The 15,153-nt window shown below is 48.4% G+C and overlaps 1 protein-coding gene across 1 annotated transcript in view; it reads left to right on the top strand.

Annotated features, from left to right (window-relative positions):
* Positions 1-11,871, top strand: part of LOC111177630 (transmembrane protein 178B) — a 37,217-nt gene extending 25,346 nt beyond the window's left edge. The window contains exon 3 of the mRNA XM_089917969.1: positions 11,621-11,871. Coding sequence (XP_089774095.1) covers positions 11,621-11,871 — 251 coding nt within the window. The remainder of the gene's footprint in view (positions 1-11,620) is intronic.
* The last annotated feature ends 3,282 nt before the right edge of the window (positions 11,872-15,153 follow it).

The raw sequence follows: 15,153 nt of genomic DNA, 5'->3' as shown, positions 1-15,153 counted from the left end.
CGTGAAATAGCTGGAATGAGAGAAAACAAGTGGCAAAAACATGGATTTGAATCCTGGCTCCAGTACAGAGCAGCTGGTGATCTTGGGCAATTTACTTAACCTCTCTGTGTCTTTCCCCATCTAAATCTCATAAGGTTGCTTTGAGGATTCAAAGAACTACCATTTTATTTGTAAAGCATTTGGGACAATGCCTATCCTATTAAAAATAGTATATATAAGCGCTTGATCCATCTAAAGCTATATATGTGTCCAGTGACCCAGTGGTGAGGTGACAGCACGCCAGAATCACTTGGGTCCAGGTTCTCATCTCAAAGAAAGGCCAGGCCAAGCTGACGAATGTGCCAGGCATATGGAAACATAAACCAAACCAGGTGGTAGACTCTCCTGATCTTCTGGCTACCACCCCAAGCGTCTTCCTCTGCTAATGAACATGGCATTGGCTTGGATCACATAGGGCACAGGCCAGAGAGATTTCTTACAGGAGCCAAGTTCTTCCAGACACTTAAACAGCTGGGTCCCATTCCTTCCATGTTTCAAATCAGGGCAGTTTTGAGCTGAGCCTCATAGGCACACTGATGGCAAATAATGACATCTAATGGTCTCATTCACCAGCCCTTCTGTGCGTGTCTGGAGGTGAGAAGCAGTATCTTCTCTCCAGGCAGCTCACGTCTGACGAAATAACTGACAGCAAGTCCTAGAGCAATTCAGAGAGAACGGTACCTTTTTGTCCCAATACCTAGAGTCACAGGATCATTTGATTGGAAGGATCTTAGAGATCTGGTCCTACCCCCTGTATTTCATGGTTGATCATAGCCAAGAGAGATGAGGTGGTTTATCCGTTTAATGGGAAAGAATGGGACCAGAACCTGGATTTTCTGATTCTTGGTGGAGTTGTCTCTCCACTAAGCCACATCCCCATTGGTAGCAGCTCTCCTCCCAGGAAGCTGTTGCAGGCTGACTTGGTGGACCTCTGGGCGGGCCAGGAGAGCCTTATGATGACCAAGACAGGAATTCAAACATAATGATAGATTTACTTGTATTGGGCTTCATGCTGGCTTTGGGGGGTGGGGGTGGCATTGGTGATGTGGCTTTCTCTGCAGAATCCTTCTATCTACTCAGGAAGATGAACGTTAGACCAACCAGAGAGCTGTGGTATCTGAGATGGTCTGCAGGAGGCTTTGTATGACTTCGAGCATTGTCCCTAGCAAGAAACCCAGGGCAAGATTGCCCTCTGCCCTAAAGGTTCTCAAAGTTTGCTCCATGGACCCTTGTCCACCGGAAAGTGCTGGCCTAGAAAGAGAAGGAGAGAAAAGAGAAGCCGGGGCAGGAATATGGCATGCTCTAAGTGGCCTTACACTTGGAAGCTCACTCTTCACAGCTTGAGAACGTTCCTTTCTACACGGCTGTAGATGCCACACTCGGTCTAGTTAAGAAGCCAGTTGGATCCACTAACTCTCAGCTCTGAGCCAAGGCCCAGATGGATAGAAAACTGCAAAAGTTCGCCTTGAGAGAAGTGTGACGCTGCACTCTTGATTCATTTCCTTTCTAGAACTCTCTTTCCTGCCCTATTTGGAAAGGTCTTAGCTCACCACAGACCACCAGGCTCAGATGTTCCCACCTTTTCATTCCCTGAAATATCCAAGACCAGGTGGGCAAGAGTGGAGTGGGCCAGTGGTTGCTTCCCCTGGGGTATATTGTTTTTGAATGGGGCCAGTGGAAGCAAGTGTGATGCGTAGTTCTCACGTGTTTCCACAATCATATAGTTTGAGGCTTTACAGCGAAATCAGATATTTGCTCTGTTCCTTATACTTTGGGACGTTCAGCAAATTATTTAATTTGGGATTATGATGTGAATTATATAATTTATATGATGTGTGTATATATATATATATTAATGCATATACATAGATGATTTACGTAAATGTATGTAATCTCACAGCAACCTCAAGAGGTACAGAAGAGACAGAAACTGAGGCTTGGCTTGAGTCAGCTGCCTCTGCCTGAATTAATCCTTGTGGTCACAGAATGGCTTTCCCGGGAGAAAGAATGGTGGTGGTGCTTTAACAAAAGAAGAAAGAAGGGAAAGTGTATTGTGTAGACTAAAAACAAAACAAAACATTATAAAACAGAAACTAACACACCATTGTAAAGCAATTATACCCCAATAAAGATGTTAAACAAAACAAAACAAAAAAATAGCTCTCACAGTCCACTAGGCAATAGGTGTTTAATAAATGAATTTTATAATAATTTAATAAATGGGATAGCTGTAAATGCTTCCTCTACATTCCAGGGGAATCACGGTCAGAGCCTCTACAGCACTTATAAAAGGTCCCCAACTCATGTCACCTAGCTATTCCCAACCCTTCTCTTAGAGCTGCTTCCTTTTACCCATCCCAGTTGAGCCACAGGCTTCTTTGCAAACCCAGCAATGTCATGATGTAACTAACCCCCACTGGATGCTGCAACCTGAGTCCAAAGATAGGTTCCCTTACTAAGGAGGGTCTCAGAAGTGTATTCTGAGATCTTCCAAATTCCATGGTTGGAGTGCCAACAAAGCCCACAGAACGAAGCGTCCTGAGTGAGCACTGTCTCTGGTCTCTGCTGAGAGCAAGTGCTTCCTGGTTTGGCACTTGCCCTGCGACGGGGCCGGGAGAGAATGGAGCAGGTGATGGAGGTGAAAAGCAACAAGCACAATTTTTCTTGTCCTCCGGAACAATTTTTCTTCACCCTCGCTTAAAGCTTTCCATTTCTAATATCATACCTTACATATAGAAAGCAATCTTAACTTCTCTCAGCCTTTTCACATTTATTATTATCGCTCTTCAAAATAATCCTGCGGAGAGGGTATTATTCTGATGCTGAATTTCCCTAAAAATAAAAATGCTTCCTGAAATCCAGGGCACCCATTGAAACGCAAGGTAGGTAGGCATGTACCTGTGTGCACACACACGTGAACGCACACACGCACATGCACACACATGCACGCAAAAACACCTCAGCAACCGCAAAACGATTTAGGAGAAAGGAGGGTGGGAGGGCCAGCCGTGATATTGCCTTCATTCCCTTCTGGGTTTCAAAGCCCATATTTTCATTTAAAAGCTCCATAGCCCAGAAATCCACTTCCTCCAGTGATATGGATTCACTGGGCAGTGCTGTATCTAATATGAAAGGAGACACCACTACCGTAACCAATTCTGGAGAAAGTTACAGTCTAGCTGAACACAGACTAAAACAGAGAACAAGAGAAGTTTCCTATAGCTAATTGTGAGATTGCCTGTTCCAGACCAGAAAAGTTTTAGGGCTTCTGAAAAAACATGTGGATTATCTGGTGCTGGGCATACTCAGAGAAGACTTCTTGGGCCATTCGGGGCTTGGACTGGGCCATAAAGGTTACCTGCCAGGGTAGCTGCAGGGACCCTGTGCAGACTGGGTAAAGGATGGAAATGGCAGAGTCCGGTCAAGGAGACTGGACAGTGGCGCTTTGACCTTAGTAAATTCCCATCACAACATTTGAACCCACTGATGCTCTCTTCCATTGGCTCAGCCCTTTAGGTGTTTCCCCGAGTTTGAAAAGGCTCAGTCTTGGGTGTAGAGGTCACCAGGGCCAGTGATCTTGTGATCAAAGCTAACATACACCCAGAAGAATAAGTATCGTGTTGGGGATTGAGGGGGAGTGAGCGTAGATGCGTTGATGAGACGGAGAAAAATCCACACGATGCCCGGCAGCTACTGTTGTGTACGGCTGTGTTTAGATGCCTGTTTTAGTTACCGGTAGCCATAAAGTCTGGAAACAGAGCCTTATTTTATCATGTATTGTAACGTTCTGTTAATAAGCCAGTTATTATATATTCACCTGTTGTATCAGATTGCAATGGCTGCCAAAACAAAATACGACACACTGGGTGGCTTAAACAAGAGAAATTCATTTTCTCACAGTTCTGGAAGTCCAGGATGAAGGTGTCACAGGGTTGCTTCCTCTGAGGCCTCTCTCGCAGCCTTGCAGATGGCCTCCCTCTGGCTGCCTTTTCATGTGGTCTTTCCTCTGTGCATGCAGCTGTCTCATATCTCTTTGTATGTCCTAATCTCCTCTTCTTACAAAGACACCAGTCACATTGGATTAGGGCCCACCCTAAGAGCCTCATTTTCACTTAATTAGCTCTCTAACAGCCCTATCTCCAAATACAGTCACTTTCTGAAATATTGGGGATTAGGGCTTCAATATAGGAATTTTGTGAGGAGATATGGAAAACCAAGGGATGAGACTCCATGTTCTATGATAGGAACGCAGAGGTTTTTTCTTTAGAGTCAATGCCAACCTATTTGAACCAGCCAGTCCCTTTCGTCACTTGAGTTGAGGATGTGGCATTACTGTGGCATAATCATGCCCGGACGTAGACCAGCCTTGCAGTGTGCAGACAGACTCGGGGATACAAAAGCCGCTTGCCTTGGGGGTGAGGTGGCGTTTATGCAATGACTGCCTAGAGCATCTGCAGAGTTTGCAGAATGATGGATGGTTTTGTCTTAGCTCAGGGCCCCATGCCCTGCAGTGTGTTCTCCCCCAGAGCCTGTCACCAACCCCCCTGCCTCATCCCAGTGAACCCCTAAGGCACCTTGGCTGTAAAGCCCCGTGTGACCTGCCTGCCGGCTGCCGCTGATGCAATGGTGTATAATTCAACAGTAATTTATATTCCATGCAGGTCTGAGCAAAGCTATAAAGTGCTATCAGGAGCTAGATGCTGCCGAAGCATTTAATCTAAGCAAAGGAAGGGTTTGTATACATCAGCCTCCTGGGATGCATACCACTGTTAAAGGAGGAGGGATCCTTTTTCTGCTTGCCGATTTGCTTCTTTACGGTCTTAAAGGTCAGAGGGGGCGCAAGGGAGAGAGTCTTAGAGGATTGAGCTGCTTCCTGACCTCCCTGACACACACGTCCACGAGGGCACTTCTGCAGAGACAGCTTTGCAGCGACCTGTGGGGCTGGGGTCAGGACAGAGGCCCTCTGGCCACCATAGCAACAAGGCACCACGTGAGGGTCAGGGATAAGCAGGCGGCACTCCTTATTCCCAAGAGCAGAAAATGTCACACAGATGGATTTCTGGCCCTGGAAAGCTGCAGAAAATATACTCCAGTGAAGTTTTGGGTACAACTTGGTCACAGAAGGAATAGCTATTTGGCAAAATGCCTCTGCACACAATATGTGACCGCCCTGGATCCCTGTGAGAACCTTCTTGAGGCCCTCGGTTTCCTAGGCAATGGCTTCTTGAATTAGTAAGAGCCCTTCGCTGCCTGACCTGAGACCACAATTTTGATGCTGTTTCTCCACAGGGTCCGTGGCTGCGGTGTTACTGCGTGGCTTCTCCAACAGTCCCTGAAAGAAGTGGAGACGTGTTCTCCCCTCCCCTCCTGTGGATGCTAAAGCAGCAGCCACGCAGGAGGCCCCATCTCGCCCGCCTTACGTACCTGCAGTCACTGCTCGGAAGTGGGCTGAGCAGAGGTTAATGCCCAAACTCTGAATATCAGCTTAAAAATATCTTGGTAATCAACCTACCAGGTGGTACTGGGATAGAACCATTTGGGGTTGCAGATTAAGTGCTCCCTGGTGACACTTCAAGGTTGCAGAAGAATTAACTGACCCAAAGCAGTGCTCTCCTGGCCAGGCATTTCTTAACGTGGCAACAGACCCGGGGATCCAAGTTTCTGTGCTTCCACTGGGTTAAGGCTTTAGGTTTTCTGTAACTTACAAGCGAGGATTCATTTCTGTAGTCACTGCAGTATCACCGATTGGCCCCAGAGTGCAGGGCAGGAGGGAACGTGTAGGAAGGGTGACCAATGTATACTCCTTAGCCCACATCTTTCTAGTTTTAGGACCAAAAGTCACACTTACCAGGGACACACCCTCTACCCTCACCAACTCCCAGGCAAACTGGGATGGTTGATCACCCTTCTAGGGAAGGAAGACTTTGAAAGGAAAAAAAGTCAGAAACTGAAGGGAATTGGGGATTATGGGGGAAGCAGTGGAAATCCTGTGTGTAGCCAGGGAGTACCTCAAACATACCGTGTCCCTGGGGATTGGGACGCAGAATTACATAATATGTGATAGCACGTACTATCACATAATCCCTATGAGGCACTCATGTTCTGGTGGTAGTTCAAATCAGAGGAGAGGGTGAAGTGGCCAGAAGGAGTATGGAATGTGGTTTCAGAGGAAGACTGACAAGCCCCAAGTCTGAAAAGACAAAGGAGGAGACAGACAGGGACATCTAGGGAGGGGGACCAAGCCTGGATCAAGGGGCAGCTTGGAAACTCAGGGAAGAGATAGCCAAGCAGGAGGAAGTTGTCAGACAGCCCAGAAACTAAAAGTGGGGAGAAAACTAGAATCTAATATCGGTAACCAGAGAAACGTTAATTAGAAACGGCAGCAATGCGAGGAGCTTGGTGAGGGGGCTGTATTTGGCGCTGGGACAAGAAGTTGGCCAGCTGGGCATGGAAACCCTTCTCTCGGTCTCGCCCTCACTCAAGCCTCAGCGGTGCCTGGAGTGGAGGGGTGGGGGGCGGCCAGTGATCCCAGAACCCCACGCAGCCCTCGCCCTTTCCAGCTAGGCGCTGACGGGACACTCAGACACCGGTGACTGGGGCTGGCCCATGGGTTGCCAGGTGACATCATGGGTTTGATTCCTGAAAGAGTTCCAGGTGGGGTTGGTCATCCAAGGAAGCAGGTGCTGTGTTTGAATCAAAAGGAAGCATTTATGTTTGCAGAGTGCGTTACACTCCTTGGCCATGCCTTCCTGCTCACAGGTGGAGTTTGCAAATGGGGACACCAGAGGGGTCTGGAGGACACTGTTCCCTCTGTGCCAGTGGGTCTTGTTAGCACTGGCTCTCGGGCTGCGGGCACATGGGGTGGTGTGGTCTCATCTAACTGGACTTCCTGAGCTCTGAGTTCCAATGTGTGAGAGTCCTGGCACGGAAAGGGTAACTAGGTGTCATTTCTCCTTGCAACCCGCTGCAACTGACTAGTTGCGGCTGGCTGCTGGGGAGGGCTGGGCTGAGTCGGAGTCTGAGGCCAGCAGGAATAAGGGTTGAGATTGATTAGCTATTTCGGCCAAAGGCATGGACTTGAAACTAACAGAAGAGCCATTGCACTTTGCTGTCCAAAGCTTTACAGTTCCTGTAATGACATGCCTTATGGTCCCCTTGAATGGACAAGGCTGGTGCTTTTCAAAAATGTTTAGATCAAGTGAAATTTCACGTGGAAACAGATCAAAGCAGGGCTCTTCTGGCCAAAGAGAGGAGAGAGGGCTGGGAGTTTCTTTTACTCCCTCTTCCTTTCCCAGTGGCAGCTCCTGAGGCACCTCCATCGAACAGGGTTTGAAAACCACTGGAGGAGGGACTGCTTTAGGAGAGGGTCAGGAAGGATCTCTCTGAGAGGATGGCATTTGAATTGAGATCCCAGAAGATCTCAAGAAGAAGGCCATTCTTCTTAGCTAGAGTACAGGGAATATGGGGGTCAAGGTGAGAAATGAGGTCAGATCGGTAGGAAGCGTCCACTCAGGTAAGCCCATACAGGCAGGGTAAGGAAGGTGGGATTTAAATTTTTTTAAATATCACTGGAAGAAGAAGGCAGGGAACCAATGATCTGTTACCAGAGGTTCTGTGGGAGATGATGGAAGCCTGACCAGGACGGCAGCGGTGAGCATTTCGGAAGTTAGAGGCACGATGGGAGTGGGATGTGGACATGCCTTCTCGACTCAGGCTTAGAGACCTAGGACACTGGGGCACTGGGGTTGAAGGAGGGATGCTCTCCAGGCCAGGTGCGGACCCCCTTCTCTTTATTGCCTGCGGACACCCTGTTCATTTTTCAAGACACTGCTTCCTCTGGGAAACCTTCCCTGGCCCAGCATAGTTGTCTCTTACCATTTACCTCTGGGTATTAGCCCTTCTTTTCCTAAATATGGCCAGATATAGGAGCTGCTCCAGCGCCCTGATTTTACAGATGAGGGGACCAAAGATTCAGAGCTGATACTAAACTCAGGTCTCTTAATCCCCAGTCTGGTGCTATTTTCACTTCATCCTCAGCTTTTCAGTTATATCTGTCTCATATCCCCAGCGAGATTATAAGATTTTTTTTCATCTTTTTATTTTAGACTTTATTAAAAATTCTTAAGAACAGTGATCCTATCTTATTCTCCTTTTTATCCCCCTAGCATCTAGCATAATGCTTGGCACAAACACAGAAGTTCAACAAATATTTGCTGATTGGCCGTTGGGTACACCATGGAGCCTGCGGCCACAGGAATGTCCCCTTCCGCCTGCCCCATTGCAGTTAACCTGCCTCCCCAGACCTGACGTCGCTTAGGTCTGACAGCCGCGCTGCTGCTGTCCCTACTCGCCTAGCCAGTGTTACAGCCAGTTCTGGCCACACAGCAGAGCCTTGCTCCAAAGGGAAGGGCTTGGGTAGTTCTTTTCACTTAATTGCTAACTGTGACTACAATTAGTCTTGGAGCCTGATTGGAGTTAGGCTCAAATCCCAAGCCATGGCGGGGAATTACTGAGAAGATGTGACCATGCATTATTACGTTTGCCTTTCTGGATCCTCACTCACCAATCGATAAGTGCTCCCGAGAAATAAAATGACCCAGGCCACGGCCTGTTCCTTGAGGGGAGAGGAGAGCCTCATACTTGCCCAAAGGACCACTGTACTTTTGGGTGAACGGAAGGAGGCTGCAGTCCCCCGTGCTGTAATATCTATTACCGCCCTTTAATTGAGGTTGTTTTCTAGCAGAAACATTTAGAATCTCTATTAGTTCCCCAGAGAACCCCTCAGAGTTGGTGGTGGTAGGGGGAGTTCTGAGCCCCACCCTTCCCGGTTGGTCACCAGTCCACAGGTCTGAGAGCTGGGCTCATCACCTGAGACAGAAAGCTGGGTCAGGTAGGGTCCTTGCGCGCCTGTGCCCCTCGTCCCCCCACACTCCGGTACTCCTGCCGTGTGTATTTCCAGTTATTAATGCACGTTTCCAAACTTGAATTTATAAGTGCAGAAGTACATAAAAATATAAATCCTTGCTCCGAACGGAAAACAGCCGTGTCTATGGTAGCTGACAGAAGCTGCTTCAACTCTTCTCTCTTTGTCACAACGGGCTTTCCTGACATGTTGTACAGATGACCTGCGTAACGTGCCGTCTTAAGTGAGAGCCCTCAGAGTTTTTTCCCATCTACGGGAATATTGACGGGAGCTAACAAACTACAGAAATCTTTAAAGGTTCCAGAGTCACAGAACAACTGACAGGAAGTGGAGGCAGGAAGATATCCCAACTAACCCTATTAACATGACAACAAGATGTATGTTACCAACAAGCTGGGCCATTTCCAATTGGTAGGTAATTAAGTCCATATGGTAATTATGTAATTAGGTCTTGATTTATCAACCACATCTTTGTGTCCTGTCTGCTCTGTTTGCAGAACACCCTTAAAATAGTGTCTGTCAAGCTTTTTCAGCTACTGGTAACTTGGGAAGATCAAAACTTCCTTGAGATCGACCTTCTCTCCCGGAACAAATCACTGCACTTAACCAGGAAGACTGTGCACAATTTGATGAGAAGAAATGTCTCCATTTTTAAAAGTATCCTATGTGGATACAGTTTATAGAGAGCCCTTGGGTGACCTCAGTCCCCATCTCTAGCTCAGAAATTACTACCAGCCTCCAGACCCACGGTGCCAAGTGCCTTAACATCCCAAGGGCAGCTCAGATTTGAACTCAACACGCATGTACACGTGTGCGCTCTCTCTCTCCCTCTTCCTGTCCTAAATCTAAATTTTAGTAGATGACGTCATCGCACACTCAGGTTTCTAAACCAGAAATTGAAAGCGTACTTGAGGCACGAGCAGGCCAGCTCTCGTTTGTTGGAGTTTGGAGTCTTTGAAACTGGTGTCAATACGAAGCTTTCTTCAGTTCAGTGATGGCCAAGCCATCACACTGTCCTTGGCCAGGGTCCCACAGGCTGCCTCCTTCCCTGTAGCCCCCCCCCCGCTTCTTCCCTCACCTGAATCTGTGCCTCAAGGTTATACAAAGAAACTCTGCCCTAACACAGGGTCTCACCAGGCCAATCAACAGAAATCATCTGAGGAACTTTTAAAAAGGAAAGATTCCCATCCTCTCCCTAAGATTCCGATTAAGAAAGTCTGGGATGAGACCTAATCCACCCTGGGTGCCGTCTTAGAATTCCGTCTAAACCCCAGGGCACAGCAGGAGAGACTCGGGGTGCTTTGTAACCCCCCCACTGTTTTCCCAGGTAATGATGGTGCCATATCTGTTTGTACACGGTGACTTTCACTGCACGCACATGCACAAGCATGTACACGCACACACATGCGCGCACACACACATGCACACATATGTACACCTCCATGCTTCCCACCCACACAACTTTACTTATGCGGCACCTGTGCCTAGGTCACCCCTGACTCACTGCTTTCCATTGCCTCTACCAGCCATCATTCACTAACAGTCATTCAGCCCTGCCCTGCTCCCTCCTCGCCAGACCCCTCCTTCCTTCTCCCCTTGACTACAGCTCCTAACTGGTCTCCTGCCTCTGGACCACCCTCTGCTCTGCTCCTGAATTAGTGGTCTTTGGAAACATAGATCACAGCCCCTGAAGTGCCTGGACCCCTGCAGTACTATCGACCCCACCCAGCCTTTTCCAAACTTTACTTCTTCAGGCCATTGCTCTCCTACGTGCAGTGACAGAGGAAACATTAGACACAGCAAATATCGAGAAAAGCTCTTAAACTCATTTTAGGTACATCAAATATCTATTGGCTAAAAGTGGACTTACAATTCTGTTCTATTTGATAACATTGTGTCTCTTGTAGCAGCCGTCTCATTGGAGGTTAATTTGAGCAATGGTTTTTTTTTAAAGGAGCACCATTGAATAAGTTCGTGAAATACGTCGTAAGACTAGGCTGGACAAGTTAACTTACGTTACTGTGGATGACGAATCTTAGTGGGTGAGAAGTGACGTACAGAGTTTCCCAGAGTTATCGACTCTGCTGCCACGTCGTGAAGGAGTTATCTCCTAGGCTTGGTTTTCCACAGAAAACGCTGGAAATGTCTTACGGGAAAAGGCTTCCAGGATTTGGATGGCTGGTTGGTAAATGGATTAAAGGAAAACCTAATATCGTATGAGACATTGTGTACGGAAAAGAAAAGAGTAAAAATGTTTCTCTCTTTAAAGAAGTAGCAGTGGGGGGTGTTTTCTGCGTCTCCAAGGAAAGACTGAATTTTAAAGGCTTTCAAAAAATGAGCCGAATACTCTTCTGCTTCACTGCACCCTACACAAACTTTCATGTGATATATTTTTAGTATTTCCCCAAAGGAGAGACTCCCCGAGTTTATCCAAGACTGGGCCGTTATTGAAGCACGAGGAAGCCTTGATACTATTCCCTTCTCCATGAATACTTCCAAATATTGATCTCGTTAGCAGGTTACTCTTACCTGGATCTCCTCATTGTTTCTACTCAAGAAAATCGAAAATGTAGTAAACCTCACTTCTCTGTTTCTCTCCCTCTCCTCTTCCCTTTCCTTCTCTGTTACCCCACCCCTGTTTCTTCCCTTCTCCTCCAGGAACTTTCTGCATCATTTCACTGTGCACCTGTGTGGCCGGGATCAACTTTGAGCTGTCACGCTACCCACGCTACCTGTATGGACTCCCCGACGACATCAGCCATGGCTACGGATGGTCCATGTTCTGTGCTTGGGGGGGCCTGGGCCTCACGCTAATCTCGGGATTCTTCTGTACCTTGGCCCCTTCTGTCCAACCTGTCCCGAGGACCAACTGCCCCAAATCCAGACCCGAGAATGGGACAGTGTGCTAAAAAAAACAAACCCATACATATATATATATATATATATATATATATAAATATATATATAATATACATATATACAACAGAACTCAATCAAGTTGATGCCAGTGCCGAGGCAGAGTGGAGCTGGCTTAGGCACCTGCATCTCGTCGGACTTTGTGTTGCCTCATCACCGAGATGGGGAAAGCGTTCCCATCACGTGGCTCTTCCATCAATTCTTAACTTTTGGCTCCGTGGTTTCTTGAAGACATCACCACTCGAGACAGTCCCGATTCCCGTCACTCACGAGGATGGGGTGGTGGGCTGGGAAGGGACGGTGCCCGTGGTCTGGGGCGGCACGGGTGTAGACATGGAAGTGCCCTCCGCTGGGCTGGCAGAAGGGGACAATACCCCAACACCGATCATATCAGAGAAACGACGCCCTTAGTTCATAGAATGTAACCAGATCTTTGAGGCCATTTCCAGAACCATTTTCTTCTGCTCTTCCCGTCTGATTTCCTTCCTGGCCGACCAGTGACGCACAAGAAGTGGAAGAGAAAACACACCGAGAAGGGAGTTTTCTCTTTGCTGCCAAACTTTTGGACAAAGTTTCGGAGGTGGGGAGGGGGAGAGCACAACATGCTGAGAGACAGGGTCTGCCTCGATGAGAGGACACTTCAGTGGATGCTCAGAAAACCCAGTCTTACCTTCCAGCTGCCTTACACCCAGTTAAGCAAGAGGCCGCCCTGCCCCGAGCCCCATCTGCACTCCCCGGGAAGATCGGAGCCTTGGAGTAACGCTGTAATGTGTGTGTGTGTGTGTGTGTGTGTGTGTGTGTGTGTGCACGCACGTATGTGCCTGCAACAACTTCAGGCATTTTCCTTTTTTTTCTTTTCCCCTTTTTAAATGGCAATACTGGGTTATGACTGTTGTCTGTCATTTGTGGTGGTTTCACAGCCCAGGATGGAGGGCCCAAGACCTAGGAAGCATCATGAGGGGTGGGCTTCTATGGGGGCCAGTTTTGCAGCTTCAGATCCCTGGAGTGTGTGTGCGTGCATGCGTGTGTGTGTGTGTGTGTGTGTGTGTGTATGTTTTCTGAGTGTGGGGTTTTATCATTTGTGTTGCATTTTTCTGTTATTTTTAGTGCACCTGAAATTCCCAGAGGGCAGAACCAAGGACAAAACCACTGGGCAGAGGACCTGTGGTGCTTCACATCCTAGTTCTGGGATGCCACAGGATTTAGTCCTCTAATTTTGGAAGTTCAAGACACAGCTGGGTACACGAGCCATGAGCGAAGAGGGGCAACACGGTTCAAGAGGGAGAAGGAAAGTGGCCTCTGTTGCTGTTGGAAAGTCCATATACCAGACAAGACCTTTCACTTCCCATCACAGAAGCTGTCCTTTGTCACTGGACATCCACCCCTTTTGTAGGGTTGACCTCTGTACAGACGAAAGAAAATGGGTCACCTGCAGAGAGCCGCCATGTCCCATGGACTCCAGTTTGTATGATATTGTGTAAATTCATGGAGAACTCTTGACGCTTGCCATCTTCCTTTTCCTCTTGGTATTCAAGGCCATGAATCCCCAAGTAGCCATCTTGGTGGCTAGCACCCAAACAGAAGTGGCCTCAATCCAGCCCGGTGTCTCAGGCTCGGTTGAGCGCATTGGCACTGCGGGGGTTGGCGAGCTATGGAGTCAGCCAGCGGGTTGTGAAAGCTGGGGGGACAGGAGTCTGCCAGCAAGAGTGGGCAGCAGCAGCTGACCGTCACCTCAGTGACCCCGCGGGGGCCGAGCAGCCCTGGGGAGGCAAAGAGAGAATTCCCCGAGCCGTCCAGCTGTGGGTCACCCGTGTAGCCGAGAATTCAGTTGCTTCATAACTGAATTGTGCTCTGGGAACTTTGCCACCCACTCAGCAGCCTTCCTTCCCAGCCATGCCCTCTGTTTCATCTACCTGTCCTCTACCCTGCCTCCCCTCCAGCTCCCCCCTTTTCTCACCTGTGAATCATTTCCCTTCTCCCTCTTCCATCCACCAGGCTCCAAGTCCCGCCTCTCTCCTCATCTACTCTTTTTGACTGTGTGTGTGCGCGTAATTCACAACCACATAGGACATCTGATGTGCGTGGATGGGTCTGAGTGTGGGGCTCTGTGTGTGTGTATCTCTCTGGTGCATTTTGTGTACATTTGTGTCAGTATGTACCTGGACGCAGATGTGGGTGTGTACTACTCAAGACTTCCTTGCTGACGACACGGATCAGCTTCTGCAAATAGGCTCACGTGTGAGTGAGTGCCCTGTGCGTGGGGAGCTAGGAGACGCCGGGGCAGGAAATGCTGTTAGCTCCTAATTGCGCTTCTAAGGATGGTTTTTAAAACAAAGGATGTATTCTATGAGAAGGGAGATAATTTTCAGGCGAACCCAGTGTTTCAATTGTACAGGGAATTAAAAAAATAATAATTTGCTTTGAAAAGTTAGATTTCCCACTTCAGGGGAAGGGCATACTTGGGCTTGAGGAAAAGTGAGAAGTATCTCAGATTGTGTCTTCCTTCCAAGCATCTTGACTGGGCTCCGCCTAGCAGGGAGAGCTGGGCGTCCACCAGCATCTGTTTGGGGACAGGAGGCTTGTCTGTGACCACATCCAAATTTCAGCTGTTTCCCAATTGTAGGAAAATGCGGAAAGAAATTCCAAATGGGGCAATTTGTAATCAATCATTTAAACTTTTCCTAAGTAACCAGTACTGTTCACCAACCTGTAATTTATACCCTCTTTTTTAATCCCATGCTTGCCGTAAATGCTAGGAGGACCCCTAAGAAAGAAGTAAACCACCTGGGCCCAACTCACCATCAGCAGAGCAGGAGCTTAGAGCCGCTTTCTTTGGTAATGGGGCCGCAAATGTACAGACACGCACACTCTGGGTCTGACCCTGCTCGGGGCCAATAAAAGCCCAGCCACGTGGCCAGGACGGAAGCCCTGTACAGATGGCAAGTGGGAGAACTGCTCTGGTCACCTTGATCCCTCCGGCCTAGGGACTTGACCGCAGATGAAGACGTGTCACTCCAAGCTGTCACTGAAGCTTTCGTGCTGTGAGGGCTGAGGAGGAAAAGGCAGAGAGGGAGGAGAAGGAAGGAGGAGGCTCAACCTTCGGGACTCTTTACATCAGACTCTGCTAACCCCAGATCAGAGTAGAACCCGGCCTTCTGACGGGATTTAGGGTCAGCGGCCTCACCCACCAGCCCCCACCCCAGGTCAAGTTCAAATTCCCTACAGGTGTGCAGGCGAGGCCTGTGACCGTGTATGTGTTTTGAGCTCTGTGAAAG

Source organism: Delphinapterus leucas, chromosome 9, assembly GCF_059928025.1.
Source record: "Delphinapterus leucas isolate spDelLeu-1000000601 "Yukka" chromosome 9, BTC_Dleu_Yukka2, whole genome shotgun sequence".
Taxonomy (NCBI): domain Eukaryota; kingdom Metazoa; phylum Chordata; class Mammalia; order Artiodactyla; family Monodontidae; genus Delphinapterus; species Delphinapterus leucas.
This window is presented reverse-complemented; position numbering and strand designations above follow the sequence as displayed.